Source organism: Bison bison, unplaced genomic scaffold (assembly GCF_000754665.1).
Source record: "Bison bison bison isolate TAMUID 2011002044 unplaced genomic scaffold, Bison_UMD1.0 scf7180017864148, whole genome shotgun sequence".
NCBI lineage: Eukaryota > Metazoa > Chordata > Mammalia > Artiodactyla > Bovidae > Bison > Bison bison.
The window spans coordinates 1,849,037-1,866,424 of NW_011494720.1; the positions used below are offsets into that span (position 1 = coordinate 1,849,037).

The window sequence follows — 17,388 nt, forward strand, 5'->3', positions numbered from 1 at the left end:
TATGGATGTTTTAAGACGTAAGCAACACTGTACTCAAAAGGACAGTTGCCCAATTAAAGGGAAAGATACATTTCTATTTTTTTTTTTTTTGGTATTAATCAAATGTTTAATTTTTCTTTCTGTAGGCAAAACTACAGAACGTAAGAAATAAGACTTTTCATTAGCTACATCATCCCAATTTACATGCTTCATAGCAAGAAATCTGTTTCTGTGTGTGCTTTGATCTTGCCATTTTATTTCATCTTACTAAACTACTTATAAAGTCTTATTAAATAGAAGCCTTGATACATTTCTATTTTACTCCATGATCATGTTTAGACTTATTTGTAGAGATTGGAAGGTCTAACAGGTAAATTCTCCAAGTATTCTTCTTGTCTCTTTAGCGCGTTCTCTCCCTTTGTCTCGGTCTCTGTTTCTCTCACAATTCCTCCCGCTCTGCTTTCTGCCTATTCCACAGCAATTATTTCAGTCTCCTGCCTTTGCTACCATGACACCTTGTCATCTCCTTCTCCCCGCTAGAGACTAGTTCCCCTTCTTCTTCCGTGAGATACTGGATACCTTCTTACAGGAAGTCCTTCAGATTGCTACCCCTACTACTGGAAGACAATTCACTTCCGCTCATTATCTCATTCATTGACTTGTCTCCCCACCCCACTCCGATTCATTGGAGAAATGTTTATTAAGGGCCTTTTCTCACAGACACTGCATGAAGTACTGCAGGTAAAATGTCATCAAGACATAGTCCCTGTGTTCGATCTGTTTCCATTCTGGTGAGTGATGCTAAAGAGCACAGGCATTCACACAGATAAGAGCAGCCCTAGGAATAAAAACTTAATCTCGATGCTGTGAGCACTGAAGTCCTTGGAAGAGTGTGCTGGGAGGAGGGGAAAGTGTATGCAGTAGCCCAAGGAGTAGCCTTCTCTCCAACCTCCAGAGATTAAGGTGTCTGAGTCTCAGATATTTTCCTATGTTTTAGTACTTGGCACCTGCTGTTATTATCATGTTCATTTTCTTTGCTTCCCCTGTAGACTAGGAGCTTTTTGAGAATGAGAACATTGTCCCATCTCTGTACCCACAGTACCCAGCCTCCTGCCAGGTTTATATATATTGGAGATGCTCAAGAAATATTTGGTGAATATTGAGCATAACCAGGTAAGAGGTAAACTATTACAGTTTCTTATTGCTGTGGGTTGAACTGCATCTTCCCCAAAAGATATGCTAAAGTCCTCACCCCCAGCACCTGTCAATATGACTATTTGAAAATAGTATTTTCAGATGGAATCAAGTTAGGATGGAGTCCTACTTGATTAATGTGGACCCTAATCTTCTAAGACTGGTGTCCTTATAAAAAGAAAAAAGACACAGAGACACACAGAGAAAACCATGTGATGGTGGGGGAAAGATGGGAGTGACCCGTCTTCAGGCCAAGGAATGCTAAGGATTGCCAGCGACACCAGAAGCTGAGAGAAAGCCATGGAACACTGCTGCCCCAGAGTCTTCAGAGGGAGCACAGCCCTGCTGCAACTTTGATTTCAATTTCTCGTTTCCAGAACTCTAGTTTTCTGTGTTTTGATTTTAAGCCACCCAGTTTGTGGAACTGTGTAATTGCAGCCTTAGAAAACCAATGCAGCTTCTCTTTACTTTCACTGGAAAATACTATTGTAGTTCCTGTTGTAAACCTTAGGCAGTCAACATTATTGATGAGACCCAATACCAAGCCATGGGCTGTATTGAGTTAGCATAAACATGAAATCATTCTTGCTTTGAAGGTAACTGGTATTTAGAGAATCTCTCTTTCAGGTTTTCTTAGTTACCCACTTTATTTATAGACTGATTATTTAATGGAGTGGCAAGAACGGCTATGCCACTTGCCATAGGATCCACCGTGGATGAAGGGAATATAGTCTCTGACTTTCTATCTCCTTTTGGCCTCTCTGAACACTGGTGTAGCTAAGGTCAGTGTTCATTGACTTCGGATATGGCGTGGAAGACACTGAAATCCGTTCTTTCCCCTTTTTGTTGCTTGTTCTCTCTGGGGCTGAAATTTGTGTAGGATAATGGAAAGATGTGGGCTGTGGGCACTTTGAGAAGACCGGAGGAGAGGGAGCAATCTTGTCTAAATAAATCCCCCCCACATGCTTGTGAGACCCTCAGGCCTCCACATCGCCAGACTTGCAGCCCTGCCTCTTCTTGTTATGGGGCCCTGGACCTTGGCCTCTGATTTCTCAGCAGAGGTATTCTCCTGTGAATTGATACTCAGCAGTTCTTTTACTTCTTGAAGATTTGGGCTTGCAAAACTCCCATTCTAACCTTCCAACTTAAAGCAAAGGGAGAATAAGCCTTTTTTTTTTTTTTTTTTGCTCCTAATTCATTCATTCTAGAACTAGATGTCCTTGGGTAATTGGCAACAACAGGTGTTCCTCTAGCTTTTAAATCAAGTGTGTACGTGTGTATATGTATGAGGAAACACCCCCCTACAATGATCAGGGTCAATTTGGGTTTCACTGAGGGATTTGAGCAGGGTGGATGTAGGAGGAAATCATCATTTTTCATGTGTTTGGGGGCCTTGCCCTTAAAAGGAGATTGTCTGCTTCCCTCTCAGTCTTTGTATTGATGACATTTGTAGTGTTTACTGGGAGCCCACGGTTATCCGGAAAACTCAGACTGATGACAGTAGTATTTGAAATGCTTCTGTAGGTCTGCTTCGAGGTAGACAGGAAAAAAATGTATGTTCCAAGGTACAAGTGCTTGTTGACTTTTAAACGCAGCCAGCCCGTGCTCTTTGTCAGGGAACTCAGAATTGCTCCACAGCGCTGCCCTTCCTGTCCATTTGACAAGCATGTCAAAGGACAGTCTTAAGTACTTTATAGTTTATTAATTTTTTTCCTTCTTTAGTTTGCCATCTCCTCTCAGAAACTGGAAAATAATTTCTTTGACTCCGCCCCCTCCACCTTTCTCATTTAAGCTGAAATTGATTTCTTTCTGAGCTTGGAAGGGAAAAAAAAAAATTAAGCTGTAGTTAATACAATTGCTTGGCTGAATAAAAATAAAAGACCAGTTTACTTTCAAGCTGTGCTGTATCAGAGTAAAAAGCTGTTTTGTCCCTCCGAGGAGGATTTCGATATGAGAGAGTGCAAAATTTTATGGCATCACTATAGGATATGGTTTTGTAGCCAATACAAGAGGTAATAGAATTGTTTACTTGGAGGATGCGGGGGATGGGATTTTTGTGTGTGTTGGGAAAATTGGGAAGCTAGGAGACACTCTTAAATCCATCAGCTTCTCCAGAACTCTTCTCAAATGCTTATTGTCATGACAACCATCTCTTCATGAACCGAAGCTTCGAGTATAATACAGATGGGATTGGTAACAAGGTAGAGCCGCCATCTGCTTTGTTTTCTCTGAGGGACGTTTTTTTTTTTTTTTGATCCCCAAGTATAATCCTCATATCTGAAAGTCTTGACTTATTTTTCTTTCTAGAGTCAGATATAGTTGTGAGATTAATTCTTTTCTCCTGACGAACAACTTATCATCACATACCTTACTTATTGTTAAAAATATGAAAAAAAAAAAAGGTAATTATTGTCTTTGGATATTCTGTCTCAGTGAGTAATCTACTCATTGTATGTAAGATATTTTCAGAGGAAAGACAATCTTCTGCATTTAGCCTTTCCCTCATGTGTGCATTGTAAGAGAGACATCTGGGAAATATCTCAGGTCCTTCCAAGCGAGCTCTCTGTGGGTTCTCTTTCACTTAGATAAAAATGGGGAAGACGTGTAATAGAATAACCACAAACAGCACTGTTTGTTTTCCTTTTGGAGGTACCATAAACAGAAGCTTTGAATCTGTGCGTATAAAAAGAATTCTCAGCGTAAGATGCATTCAGCTCTGTTGTCCTGTTCTGGAGGAAGTAATAATTATGTCATAGTGTCTTCATCATGTATGTTAGCTTAAACACAGAACCCTTGTCAGGCTGCAGAGTCAAAATTGGAAAGTTCATGGATTTATATAGATACCTTGACTTCCATCAGGCTTCCCTGGTGGCTCAGTGGTAAAGAATCCGCCTGCAATGCAAGAGATGCCAGTTCGATCCCTGGGTCGGAAGGATCCCCTGCAGGAGGAAATGTCAACCCACTCCAGTATTCTTGCCTGGCGAATGCATGGACAGAGGAGCCTGGTGGGCTGCAGTCCATGGGGTCACAAAGAGTCAGATATTGCTGAAGTGGCTGAGCGTGCACACGACTTGCATCATCTCTAATTCTTTCAATGTATGGCAATCTATCTGAGTAAGGGGTGTCTGAAGGATGCACTAGTTTGAAAAGGCAGTACCTTTGTTTACCCTAAAATCTCTGGACTGAATTCTTTAATCTTTACTCAAATTAATTTGGCTGTCAACTATGCTGAATGTGACATATTTAAAAAATATCAACTTTGTCACATTCAATTCTTCACTTCCTACTGGTTTTTACTGCCTGGCATTGCCTTGAGAACACGACTTATTTCCCAAGGCAGGCAGTTACCGCAGGGTAAGATCCATTCTGTCTACCCCAAGGTGAATAAGGGGCAGCGCAGTGTGGTTTTCTGAGTTCAATAGAAAATCATCAGCCATTTATTTTGGGGGTGCACAAAGACACCTGCATTCTGGATTTGCTAAACATCTTGAAATGCTTTGCATATAACAAAACCCCAAACGTGCTTTTTTCCCCATTTTTTTCCACATACGTATTTTAGGAGAAATATAATCCACATGCTCTTGTTCCCTCCACTTTTAAATCATGAAAATATTGTTTCATAAGAGCCATTTGATGTCCAGGAAGTCTTTTATTCTTTTTATTAGTTTTTTTTTTTTTACATATAAACAGAAAAAAATAAACAAAAAACACAATGTGCATGACTTAGGATGTACACAAAGTGCCCAGTTGAATTTCAAAGTTCTAAATCTACAATATCTTAGAGCCTATCCCTTTTCTTGGTGCTTTGCAAAAGCAGTCTTCCCTTCTATTGGATTGGAAGTTCCAGAATGTCAGGATAAAGTAGGGAAGAAAACAAATGTTCATTGAGAAGCAACTGTGGTACTCGGGAACATCTGCTAACTCCTTAATATTAACAGTAGCCCCCAGTGGTCATTTTACAGTTGGGAAGAGCTTTCAGAGACCTTAAATAACTGGCTGTGTGCCAAGGAAGAATTTTAAGCTAGGTCTGTGACTTTTCACTTTATACCCTTAATTAGTTATGTCCTCCTCATTCTGTTGCAGAGCATTGAGGAGGTATAACTTCCAGAAAGTCCCGTCTTGGGAGGTGACTTGGAAATAACTAATAACCAGGCCTGAGGATAAGGATAACCTCTGGAAAGCGGCCACTTGGTATTGGCAAGGTGGATGTTTAGGACAGTGTTTGCATAAGGGCTTTGGATACATGATATTGTGCCAGATAGGCCTGGGCACCTTGTTTTTATTATAGAGGAGGAAAGCCAGAATACACATGGGATGGGAAGTGGGGCAGGCTCGGTAGGAGGCCCATTTCTTGCACTGTGATTCAGTATCAAAGTGATACTCGATTACTTCTTATTTTGTAACCGTGGTACATATTTGGTAAGTGTGGTACATGACATTACTTAAATGGCTTAAACTCTTTTCTTTGAAAAGAATTTTTCAATGCTTACATCTTAAAGTATATAGGGTGAGGATCACAATTCTAATGAATCCTTCCATAATGAGGCCACATATAAAAGAGAAACCAAAATTTTATTTGGAGGGGGAAGATTATAGTCAGTGATACCGTGGGGTACATGATTCATAGTGTGGCATTAAGTTACTATCTTCTGGAGAAAAGGAAAAATAAAATTACAAAATGAAGGAGGTGAAGACTGCTTAGGGTTTGACCTAGGATCTAGGTTCTTCTGATATTATCTGTTCTATCCCAGAAATCCTGTTTTATTCAATGTGGAGCTGTTTTGTGCTACAATCTCATGTTCCATTACTTCCTTTCTTTCTTTTTAACCTTATATTATTTTGGCATCAAGGGGAAAAGAGATGAATTATTTAAATCTTCTTTCATTGAGATAGGGCAATACAGAAAGAATGCAATGGGCAATTTTATAACTGACATTTTGGAGAACATTGGGGTCATCATATGATTGAGAACATGATTAATTTTTTGAAGGTCAGGACACTAATATTTTTTCCAGTGGATTTACTAAGGGAACCAACCACCTGGTTTCAAGTTTGGAGAGAACTGCTCCCCAGGAAAAAGTTGCTTTTTTCTTTCAGGGAGATTCTACTTTGTTTTGCATCTAAATAGAGTGTATCCCATGGAAATAAGAAATATAATTACTGTAGCATTCTTTTTTCTTTTTTCTCATGCCTCTACTGAAGAGCCACGCTGGTTTATCTTTTATACAACCGCAGTGCAGAACTTAACCGGCATTCATATCACATTAGTCATTTTGCCTTAGGCTCTCAGCACACTTTTCAATGTCTTGCCACACCCGGTAAGAGTGGGTAAGGCTTTAAATGTTTCTTGTGTGCCAAGGCAAATTAAGCAATTAGTATGGCACTCCTTAGCAGAGTGGGGAAGAGGATCTTATGAAGCCCAAGGGAGGGGATGGGGGAGACATGCCACGAGCTCTTTTCACAGTCAAAACTCAGTTAAAAATCTTGGAGCAAGAACAGTTACTTTGCAACCAAGAAAGAAGGCAGGAATATCTTTACTTGGTGATGAGGCTGGAAATAATAAGCTGGTTGACTGTACAGAGAGAGTTTTTTTTCCCTCTGAAAGAAGGCTCCCTCAGCTTCATCAGATCTATGTCCACATAGCAAGTGGGAAACGGGACTTGAGGCATTTCTGTTTCCAGTATATCCTATCTGTGGGTACTCTACAACTAGACCTGCGAGTGCAGACTAGAGGAAAAGGCCCTTGTTCACTGTCTTTTGAAATGTCATTTCATAAAATGAGATTTCCTTGCATATGACTTCACCTGCTCTCAATCAACCATTGTTATTACTCTTGACACGTGCATTCTGTCCCACTGGTGTGGACTCCATAGCCCCAGGGGGCCCTTGTCACTGTCACTAAGATAAGGGTCCCCAAGTGACGGGTGTGAATCATAAGTGTCAACTGTAAGGAGCTCTGTCACTGACTCCTCTGTTTATATCCCGTAGATGCTACAAGCTCGCATTCATATTGGTAACACTTTCGAGTGTTCAAGAAAGGGATAGAAACCAATGCAGTACTCTAAAGCAATTATCCTTCAATTCAAAATAAAGAAATTGAAAAAAGCGACAGTAAAGCTCTTGGTATTCTACTACTTTTAAAAAAAGGCATTGTTGGATGTCTCTAAGTTATGATAGGAGATTTTGCTGAAGTTGCATATTAGATTATTCTTCCTTTTATAAGGAAAACAAGCCAAAGGATCAAAACTTGATGTCTATAGATAGTTGTTGTTTAGTCGCTGAGTCGTGTTCAACTCTTTTGAGCCCTGATGGACTATAGCCCACCAGGCTCCTCTGTCCATGGGATTTCCCAGACAAGAATACTGGAGTGGGTTTCCATTTCCTTTTCCAAGGGGTCTTTTCCAACCCAGGAACTGAACCTGCATTTCCTGCATTGGCAGGCAGATTCTTTACCCCTGAGCCACCTGGGAAGCCCCTTTAGATAAGTTGGCCCAGTACAATTTTGTGTGGGATTTATTAACATTATTTTTCTTCACTGGATATGAATTTAGAGTACTCAAGGACATTCATTCTACACCAAAAGAACATTTAGCTTCTGTGTGGTTAAAATAATATTGAGGTCAGTATATTGGAAGAAAGGAGACACTCCATCCAGTAACCCTCTTTGAAATCCCTCACGTTCATTGGGAAGGTTAATTGACAGTCCTTGCACACTTCCTGCAACCCTGCCCCTGGAACTTGCAGAGGATCCTTTGCAAGAGACACAGTAACCCTTGTCTGCAGGCAATATGCACAGCTGGGAAAGATAATTAAATCAACTATTTCTTTTTGAGAGATCTACATCATTTCAACAGAAGGACCCAGCAATTCTGCTGGATTCAGGCTGAACACTGTTACTAGCAGACATACTTCAGACAGATTTCATAATCACCAGACTTCTGTGGTACAAATGATTATGGTGAGCTTCTGAGGCTCCCCAAAGGCCACTAAAACTGTCTGACTTAAATAGCACTGAATTTTTGATGTGAGAATTAGAAAGTATGGTTCAGTTTAATCTGTAAGGTTGGATACCAGAAAATGCTCTTTTGGTTTCCCAAAGTTGAGTGGTTCAATGGCTCCCATTCTCTTGTGAGATGGCCCCTAAATCTCATCCTGTGTGATTACTGGGGGCTCATGGAGGGTATCGAATAACATGGGTTGGGTTTCATTATGGGTGACATTATCACATGATTATTTTCCCCCACATCAATTATGGAATGTCATGAGAAAAGAGAAAATACCTTTTGAATGTTAACATTTCTGAAAGTGAGTTGGATTTACCGGGTAATTTTTTTTTTTTAATGTAAAATAGATAGCCAATGGGAATTTGCTGTATGGCTCAGGAAACCCAAACAGGGGCTCTGTATCAACCTAGAGGGGTGGGATGGGGAGGGAGGTGGGATGGAAGTTCAAAAGGGAGGGGATATATGTATACCTATGGCTGATTCATGTTGAGGTTTGACAGGAAGCAACAAAATTCTGTAAAGCAATTATCCTTCAATTAAAAAAAAAAAAAAAAAAAAACTCCGAGAATTTACCCAGAAGATTGGGGTGAACTTTCGAAGAATTAAAACTTCCGTGTGAGCTTTCCTTTTAAGCACTGCTCACTAGAGTTCATTTATCCCATTAAATGTTGGGTACTGATAAAAAGTAGCCAACAGTATTCTTGTCTGGAAAATTCCATGGACGGAGGAGCCTGGTTGGCTACTGTCCACGGGGTCGCAAAATGTCAGACACGACTGAGCGACTTCACTGATAAAAAGAAGCATTTCTTGCTGCCCCAGACAGAGCTTCTTCCTAGCAAGGCTAGTCTATTTTGACCCAGTGCACACTGTGGGTGCAAGATTGCAGGGTGTAGGGGTTTGTTCCCCAAAGTCCTGAAACCCAGTCACAGTTTTTTAATCTTTTAGTTTTTCTTATGAACAAGAAAGGCCCATATTCTCTCTGGTTACAAATCATAAATGAGTGAAACCCACTTTTTCCAGGGAGAAGACTCTTTCTCTGGTAAATGCTACACTGTTATCGGACTTGGCGTGGCTGAAATGATGTAGCAGAAGGGGTAATAAATGGAGACTTTAAAAAGGCATAATTTGATAGAATCATGCATTTTGTGCTTCCAATGAGTACATGGTCTAGCAGAATTTACAGATATATGCATAATTAATGTGAATATAGTATAAGATAATGACCTGTTAGAAGCACATGAAAAGATGGGCAGTATCATTAGTTTTTAGGGAAATGCTAATTCAAATCATAGTGCCAGTGTGAAACCTCTGTATATCTACTAGAATGACTAAAATGAAAAAGACTGCCCATATCAATTACTGGCTAAAGAGGTAGAGTAACTTACTCTCATCTATTGCTATTGACTGGGGGCAGGGGGAGGGGGAGCGGGGAGGCTTCCCAGGCGGCCCTAGTGGTAAGGAACCTAAGAGATGTGGGTTCGATCCCTGGGTTGGGAAGATCCCCTGGAGGAGGGCATGGCAACCCACTCCAGTATTCTTGCCTGGAGAATCCCATGGACAGAGGAGCCTGGCAGACTACAGACTACAGTCCATAGAGTTGCACAGAGTTGGACATGCACTGCTGTTGGGGATGTAAAATGGAAGAATCACTTCTGAAAACAGTTTAACAGTTTCTTAAAAAGTTAAACATATACCTATCCCATACCTTCTACATACTGCAGTCATAGTGCATTTAATATTTACCCAGAAGAAATGAATGCATACGTTCATACAAAAAAATTGCGCATAGACTGCTCACGGCAGTTTTATTTGTAATAACCCAAAGTAAACAAACCAAATGTCCAATGAAAAGATAACAAAATTGTATTTACTGATTGGCTGTATCCATACAATGAAATATTCAGCAACGAAAAGAGTCACCTACAGTGCTTCTATATTCAACAACATAGGGAAGTCTCAAAACAATCATGCTGAGTTAAAGAAGTCAGGCAAAAAGGTGAGAGCCTCTTGGGAATTAAATAGATAGAGTAGTGGTGGACATATAGATTGGAGAAAAAGAATTTTATCGTTATTTGAAAGATAAAATTTATGAGGCTTGGTTATGGAATAGTGGCTAGAGGGTCTTTCTCTAGTTTGGGTTTTTCTCTATGGAGCATCATCTATTTAGTGGTAAGGATTTCATGAAAGAGAATACTTAAGTATGAAAGAAATGGTGAGTTAATTGTTGAGTGCTGATTCTTTTAACTAACATCCCCAAGAGGAAACATTGAGTAGGCAAAACATCAATACTGCTGCTTAAAGAAAATGAGTTACACTTTGGCTTTTTAGTAAATACAAGCATAGATGACTAATAGAAGTATAATATTAGTGAGAAAAGAATAAAGAAGACAAAGAAAAATGGAAATCCTAGACCCAGTCTCATGGATGAGAGAGAACAAAAGAGCTGAGGGCAGAGAGGGAGAGGAAAGAAATGTGATGGGATGTCCCCGGGCAAAAGCATAGGGAACTGATTTGGAAAGCAGCAGACTTTATGGACATCTCGTTTATGCAATGCCCCGGTCACTCACTCTGGCATGTCTTAATGTGTGTGGTTAGGTTTATTTAGCCACTTGATCCAAAGTCTATAATCACTTGCAGCTCACAAGATGTGGTGGCCCTTGTGGTCAAGGACAAAGGTTCTGGAGACTATCCCTGTCTCTGACCTCAACAGGTATCTAAGCTCTCTGAACGTTTGTTTCCTATCTGTAAAATGGTATCCCCGTGGGTTCCTATCTCTAGAAATTATTGTATTATTATTGTAAATACTTTTAAAAATTGGCGTGGTGGTACTTAGCATTGCTTCTAACCCATAGTGGAGGTTCAATGAATTAATCTTCCTCTTCTTTCTCCCTCTTCTCCTTCTCCTCCTCCTCCTCTTTCTCATTATTAGTAGGCATCCACCATATTGTCAGTGATGATTGGAAAAAGCTTTACTCTCCAATAAGCCATTAGAAAACAAGAAATCAGAATTTCCTTTTTTTTTTCATCTGATTCTTTCTCTCCCAAGTGATTTATGTACATAGCTATTTTATTAGTCTTTCTTTTACATGGTGTGAAAAAAAGAGCATGACTTAGTGATGCAGCAAAGAAGTAGAAATTGAGTGACTTTGGTCCTGCCTGTTCTTCAATACCTATTTGGTTTAGTGCAAGTAATTTAAATTTCTTACACCTAAATATCTTCAACTAAAACAGAAATGAAGTATAATAATCACATAAGGCTATTAGAAATGCCTAAGCAAAAAGCATACATATGTAAATACCATTTAAGTTCAGAACTTTATAGAAAGCTAAGTGGGTTACATCAGATCAGATCAGATCAGTCGCTCAGTTGTGTCTGACTCTTTGCGACCCCATGAATCGCAGCACGCCAGGCCTCCCTGTCCATCACCAACTCCCGGAGTTCACTGAGACTCACGTCCATTGAGTCAGTGATGCCATCCAGCCATCTCATCCTCTGTCGTCCCCTTCTCCTCCTGCCCCTAATCCCTCCCAGCATCAGAGTCTTTTCCAATGAGTCAGCTCTTCGCATGAGGTGGCCAAAGTACTGGAGTTTCAGCTTTAGCATCATTCCTTCCAAAGAAATCCCAGGGCTGATCTCCTTCAGAATGGACTGGTTGGATCTCCTTGCAGTCCAAGGGACTCTCAAGAGTCTTCTCCAACACCACAGTTCAAAAGCATCAATTCTTCGGTGCTCAGCCTTCTTCACAGTCCAACTCTCACATCCATACATGACCACAGGAAAAACCATAGCCTTGACTAGACGAACCTTTGTTGGCAAAGTAATGTCTCTGCTTTTGAATATGCTATCTAGGTTGGTTACATAAGTTAGTATATTTTTGTAAAGGTAACACTAAGAAAATGCCACATTAATGTTCATTGATATACAATGCTTAAAAAATAGTTGTTTGATTTTCCTAAGTGTGCTTCTAGTTTATGTTTTAACATCTTATGAAAAATAGACCCTAACCATTCAAATCCCTGGTTGCATTCATTTCACCAGCAATTCCTTTTCATTTGAGTCAGGGGAGATTTCTTGTCTAATTTCAGGATTTGTGGATCTGGCCCTCCATGATCAAGTCCACCTTTTGGAATGTGCCTGGCTAGAGATCCTCATGATTGGTCTTGTCTGGCGCTCCATGGAGCATCCAGGGAAGCTCCTATTTGCTCCTAACCTTCTCCTGGACAGGTGAGTGACCTAGCTGTAGCTTGGGGAAAGTACATCCCTGAGAATCACCAGTTTTATACTGAATACTTGTTTATTCAGCATTCCATGAAACTTCCAAGAACTTTATCAGATATGTTTACAAATGGGTGAATTCGAGTGAGGTAGGGTAATTGAGTTCGCAGATAGCTAAGGTTAACTGTCTGCCTGATGCCTCTGCAGGTTAGCTTTATCATTTCTAACATAGACATATGGATATTGTATATGTGTTTATAATATACATATATGGATTTATGTATACACATGTATTTGCTTGTATTTATAACATTATGAGGGTTTCTCAGGGGCTGCTAGGTAAAGAACCCGCCTACAAGTGCAGAAGGCCTAACAGACATGAGTTCAATCCCTGGGTTGGGAAGACCCCCTGGAGATGGCATGGCATGGCAACCCACTCCAGTATTCTTGCCTGGAGAATCTCATGGACAGAGGAGCCTGGTAGGCTGCAGTCCATAGCGTCGCACAGAGTCAGACACGACTGAAGTGACTTAGCGCGCATGCACATAACATTATGAACTGTCATTTTCTAACTCCGTCTTCACCTTGTGTTATATTAAAAAATGATGAGTAACTTTCCTGTAATTAAAATCTTTTTTTGGTTCATGTACATCCAAACCACAATAGTCTTTTCATTTCCTCTTCCAATTTTTCCATCATTAAATGAGGAAATTTGATCATAGTTCCAAAGGCCACTTCCAGTTTTATGAATTCATAAAAGTTAACTTGCTTAAATTTGAAAACGGAGAATTCAGTTTTCAAATGTGCTACCTTGTTTTATGTGTTTTATTTGGGTTGACTCGGAATGTGAGTCATTGTTTTTACGCAGTCATTACTTAGAGTAATTGGATTTAGGCATTATTTAACAGCAGCTACCCCTGACAGAGTTCCTACCCAGCACCAACTGCTGTGCTGACGGCTTTACAAACATGATCTCATGTAATCATCACGGCACTCCTGGGAAGCCTTATCACTCCCATTTTACCAGAAAGGAAGCTAAGTTTCAGACACATTCTGTAACTTGGGAAAGCATGGAACGAGCTGATGGTGGAGCCAGGATTGGAATTCAGGATCTGTCTGGCTCTGGCATAACACGTTGCCACGTGTTCTTCATATTCCCTCCTCATCAGTGATGCCATCTTTGGTCTGATGCTGTGACCTTTTCTTTCCAGGTATACCTTGTCTTTATGGATGCCATAAACATGTGAATGGGAAAGAGCCATTTTCTAAAGTTTCTTACTGACTTTGTATGCCTCTGCTCAGCAGTCCAAGGTCGCCAGGTTGCTCTCAATGCATCTCTGTGCTTTCCTTCCTTTCGGGGAACCAGACTGCCTCCCATCTCCTGTCATGCTCCAGCTTCCTTCCTTATACCTGCCAAACCCCCTGGAGCAGACTTCTGGCAACATTGATTTAACTCTGGAGAATTGCATAAGTATTGGTTACCATTTCATCATTTTGTATTATTATAGCTTTTGAAAAACAGTGATGATGCTATTCAAGAAGCAACTCGCTCTTTCCATTGAATATAATCCCATATAACAATTTTTTGGAATGACTGAGGATGGCCACTGGTCCTGTTCCATAGAGCTCCTCATGCAGTGTCTGTCTACCTTAAAGGATGTCTCTGCAGTGCTTCTCACTTCTCCCATCTTCCTTTTCTTTCCTTTCCCTTCTCTTCTCTTCTCAAGTCTCCGTTCCACTTCTTTTCTCCTTCTTCCTTTGCTTTCCTCTTACCTTATTTTTTCACCTCTCTCTTCCTTCTTTTCTCCCTCCTCCTCTTCCTCCTTCTTCTTCTACTCTTAAAAAAGTTTTTTTTTCACCTGTTACAGTCATGTGGTTCTGTGACTGAATTATAATAAATTTGCAAATGCAAATCACAGACCGCGTATAATGTTTCCCCGCTATAGACTGGAAGGTATCTTGAAGGTTGAGGATTTGGGGGACATTCATGACTGAAGTGATCTGCCTCATGATTTCATGGTGACTGCCTCGTCCGTGTTTATATTCTTGGGTACACACTTCCTAAAAGCAATCATCAATTGTTGCATTTTAGGTGTGAAAGTGTTTTTGACATCACTTCATCCCAATGAACTCACTTTGCCATGAGGTGATATGCCTAGTTTTATCATGCACCTGCTTATCTCTCTTTTCTGCATATTCTCACTGTGGTTAATTTTCTCCCCTGTCTCTGATTGCAGTGTGAGTGACTAAGAGTTCTCATCTCTCTCCACTCCTACTTTCTCTTTTTCCAGATGTGCGGTTCCTACCACCTCTAGACCAGGATTTCTCAGCTTCTGCACTATTGACATTTTTGGTTGGATTGTTCTCTCTTGTGAGGAACTGTCCTGTGTGTTTTAGGATGTTTAGGCGCATCCCTGGACTTGACCTGCTAGTTGCTGTCATAGCAGCATTCCTTTCCCTGGAGATAACAGCCCCAAACGTCTCTGCATGCGTGCCAAGTTGCTCAGTCATGTCTGACTCTCTGGACCCCACGGACCACAGCCTACCAGGCTCCTCTGTCCATGTGATTTCCCAGGCAAGAATACTGGAGTGGGTTTTTGTTTCCTTCTTCAAGAGCTCTCCCCAACCCAGGGATTGAACCCTTGTCTCTTATGTCTCCTGCATTGGCAGGCGGGTTCTTTGCCACTCGTGCCACCTGGGAAGCCCATCTAGACATTTCTAAATGTCCCCTGTGTGTGGCAGGAGAGGAGGCACAGAATTGTCCCTGGTTGAGAACCACTACTCTAGATTTTCCCATTTCAATATCCTTTAAACTCTTCAGACTCACAAGAACTCTCCCTGAATCGTCCTTATAAGCTTGTTCTTATTCTTTATTGCTTTCTATTAGTGGCATCAACATTCACCTAGACACTGAAGTTGTCAAGTTCAAATTAACCATGGATTCCACTCCCCCAACCCCCACCAGATTATCCAGTTAATTGTCAAGTCTTTCCTTCTCTGTTTCTGAAATCCACACTCCCCTTTGTCTCCATACCTCCACTAGCACAGGTCCAAATCAGCCCTCCCTGAAGTGTGGCCTGGCCACCACTATGTCTCTTTCTCAGCCATCAGCCCTCTTTCCTTCAGTCTCTTCCCAGAGGGCTGCCAGACACTTCTTTGTAAGGCACAGCTGCGATCCTGATGCTTCCTGACTCAGCTTTCATTGGCTTTCTCTCTTCTTTAGAAAGTACTCTCTAGACTTTTTATCTTGGTAATCATGAATTCCTGTTGCAAGTGTCATAGACACGAACATCTGCAGAGCCGGGCCAGTGACGTAATGGGGAAAGCCAGTGATTATGAGTCCGAAAAGGAGTTCTGGGGATTTAAGTGAGCCAGGTGAGCTCTTGTCCAGGCTGAAAACACCTGGACCCTGACTTCAGCCTGAGAGCCACGAACTTAATTTCACTCTTCAAGTATTTTTTTCCACTGCTTCTGAAAGGCCCTGGGCCTTTAGAATTGTCAGAATCTTGGGACCTTCTTTAAGGCTCTCTTTAGTTGCCACTCTTCTGGAGAAACCTTCCTTTAGAGTCTCTCCTCTTCAGCCAGAAAGTAGCCTTTCCTTTGTCTTAAGTTCTCTCTAGGTTTGATTTCTGCTCCTCTTCTTCTCCTTCTGCCTGTAAGTTGCGATCATATGTCTTAACTTCTCTTCAAGCTCATGAACTGCTTGTGGGCAGGAACCAGATCTTGTTTGTCTTTTTTGCTCCCTCCAGTGAATAAAGTCTTCATGATCCCCAATAAGTATCTGTTAATTTCACTGGCCAAGGCCCCTCGGGTGGCTCATGTCAGAGTCAGGAGAAACCACATCTTCTGATGGTCGTTTCGACCGTTCACGTCATCATACTCGCTCACCTCTTGTTCAGAGCTACTCAGCAATTCCTGGCTTAGTCCCTCCTAGACTTTGAAGAAATTAAGATACATATGTTTTGAGAGGATTTTAAAAATTACTAAATGCATTTGGTTCATGCTTACACTTCTGCTTTTATTCCGCAGACCTGTTAAATTCTGAATGAGGATAAAAAAAGGATCTTACTTTTCTTCCATCACTAGACCCACTATCGAGTAAAATCCTCAAGATCTACATACATTTACATATATGTTAGTGACTAGAAAAATATATAAGTAAATATAAATTATATGTGCACATGTGCTCAGTTGCTCAGTTGTGACTGAGACTCTTTGAGACCCCATGGACTGTAGCCCACCAGGCTCCTCTGTCCATGGAATTTTCCAGGCAAGAATACTGGAGCAGGTTGTCATTTCCTACTCCAGGAGATCTTCCTGACCCAGGGATTGAATCTAAGTCTCCTGTGTTTTCTACATTGGCAGGTGGATTCTTAACCACTGCGCCACCCCCTGGGAAGCCTCATGAGTTATATAAATAATTAGTACTAAATATGTTAAAAATTATGGCCTATAGTATAAAATTTTCTATACTTTTCTATTTATCATGTACCTAAATATGAAAAAAATTTCAATATTATTAAATTATTCCCTTGGTATTAGAAGATAACTCCTTTTGATGACATTGATATAGTCATAACAGTAAACAATATTGTAACCAGTAACTCACTTGAAATTTTATACATATGGAAGATGGCTTTTGAGTGAAAGCTGAGAACACTGTTTATGTTTTTGACTTGCAGGCTCCCAACCCCTCTGATAACATTCAGCTCTCTGATTAGCCTCAGTCATCCTGATCTCCCTTTTGTCCGTTTCCAATCCTTTCACACATTGTAAACACTTTTTGGTAACAAGCTGTAGAAATCCATGAGTTTCAAAACCAAGTGTTCGAGAGCTGATAAGCGATGAGTGTTCAGTTCAGTTCAGTTCAGTCGCTCAGTCATGCCCGACTCTTTGCGACCCCATGAATTGCAGCACGCCAGGCCTCCCTGTCCATCACCAACTCCTGGAGTTCACTCAGACTCACATCCATTGAGTCAGTGATGCCATCCAGCC

At 40.9% G+C, this 17,388-nt stretch overlaps 1 protein-coding gene across 1 annotated transcript in view; it reads left to right on the forward strand.

Moving 5' to 3' along the window:
- Positions 1–17,388, forward strand: part of ESR1 (estrogen receptor 1) — a gene marked incomplete at its 5' end in the record, with an annotated part of 286,022 nt that overhangs the window by 201,155 nt on the left and 67,479 nt on the right. The window contains one exon of the mRNA XM_010840906.1: positions 12,264–12,402. Coding sequence (XP_010839208.1) covers positions 12,264–12,402 — 139 coding nt within the window. The remainder of the gene's footprint in view (positions 1–12,263; positions 12,403–17,388) is intronic.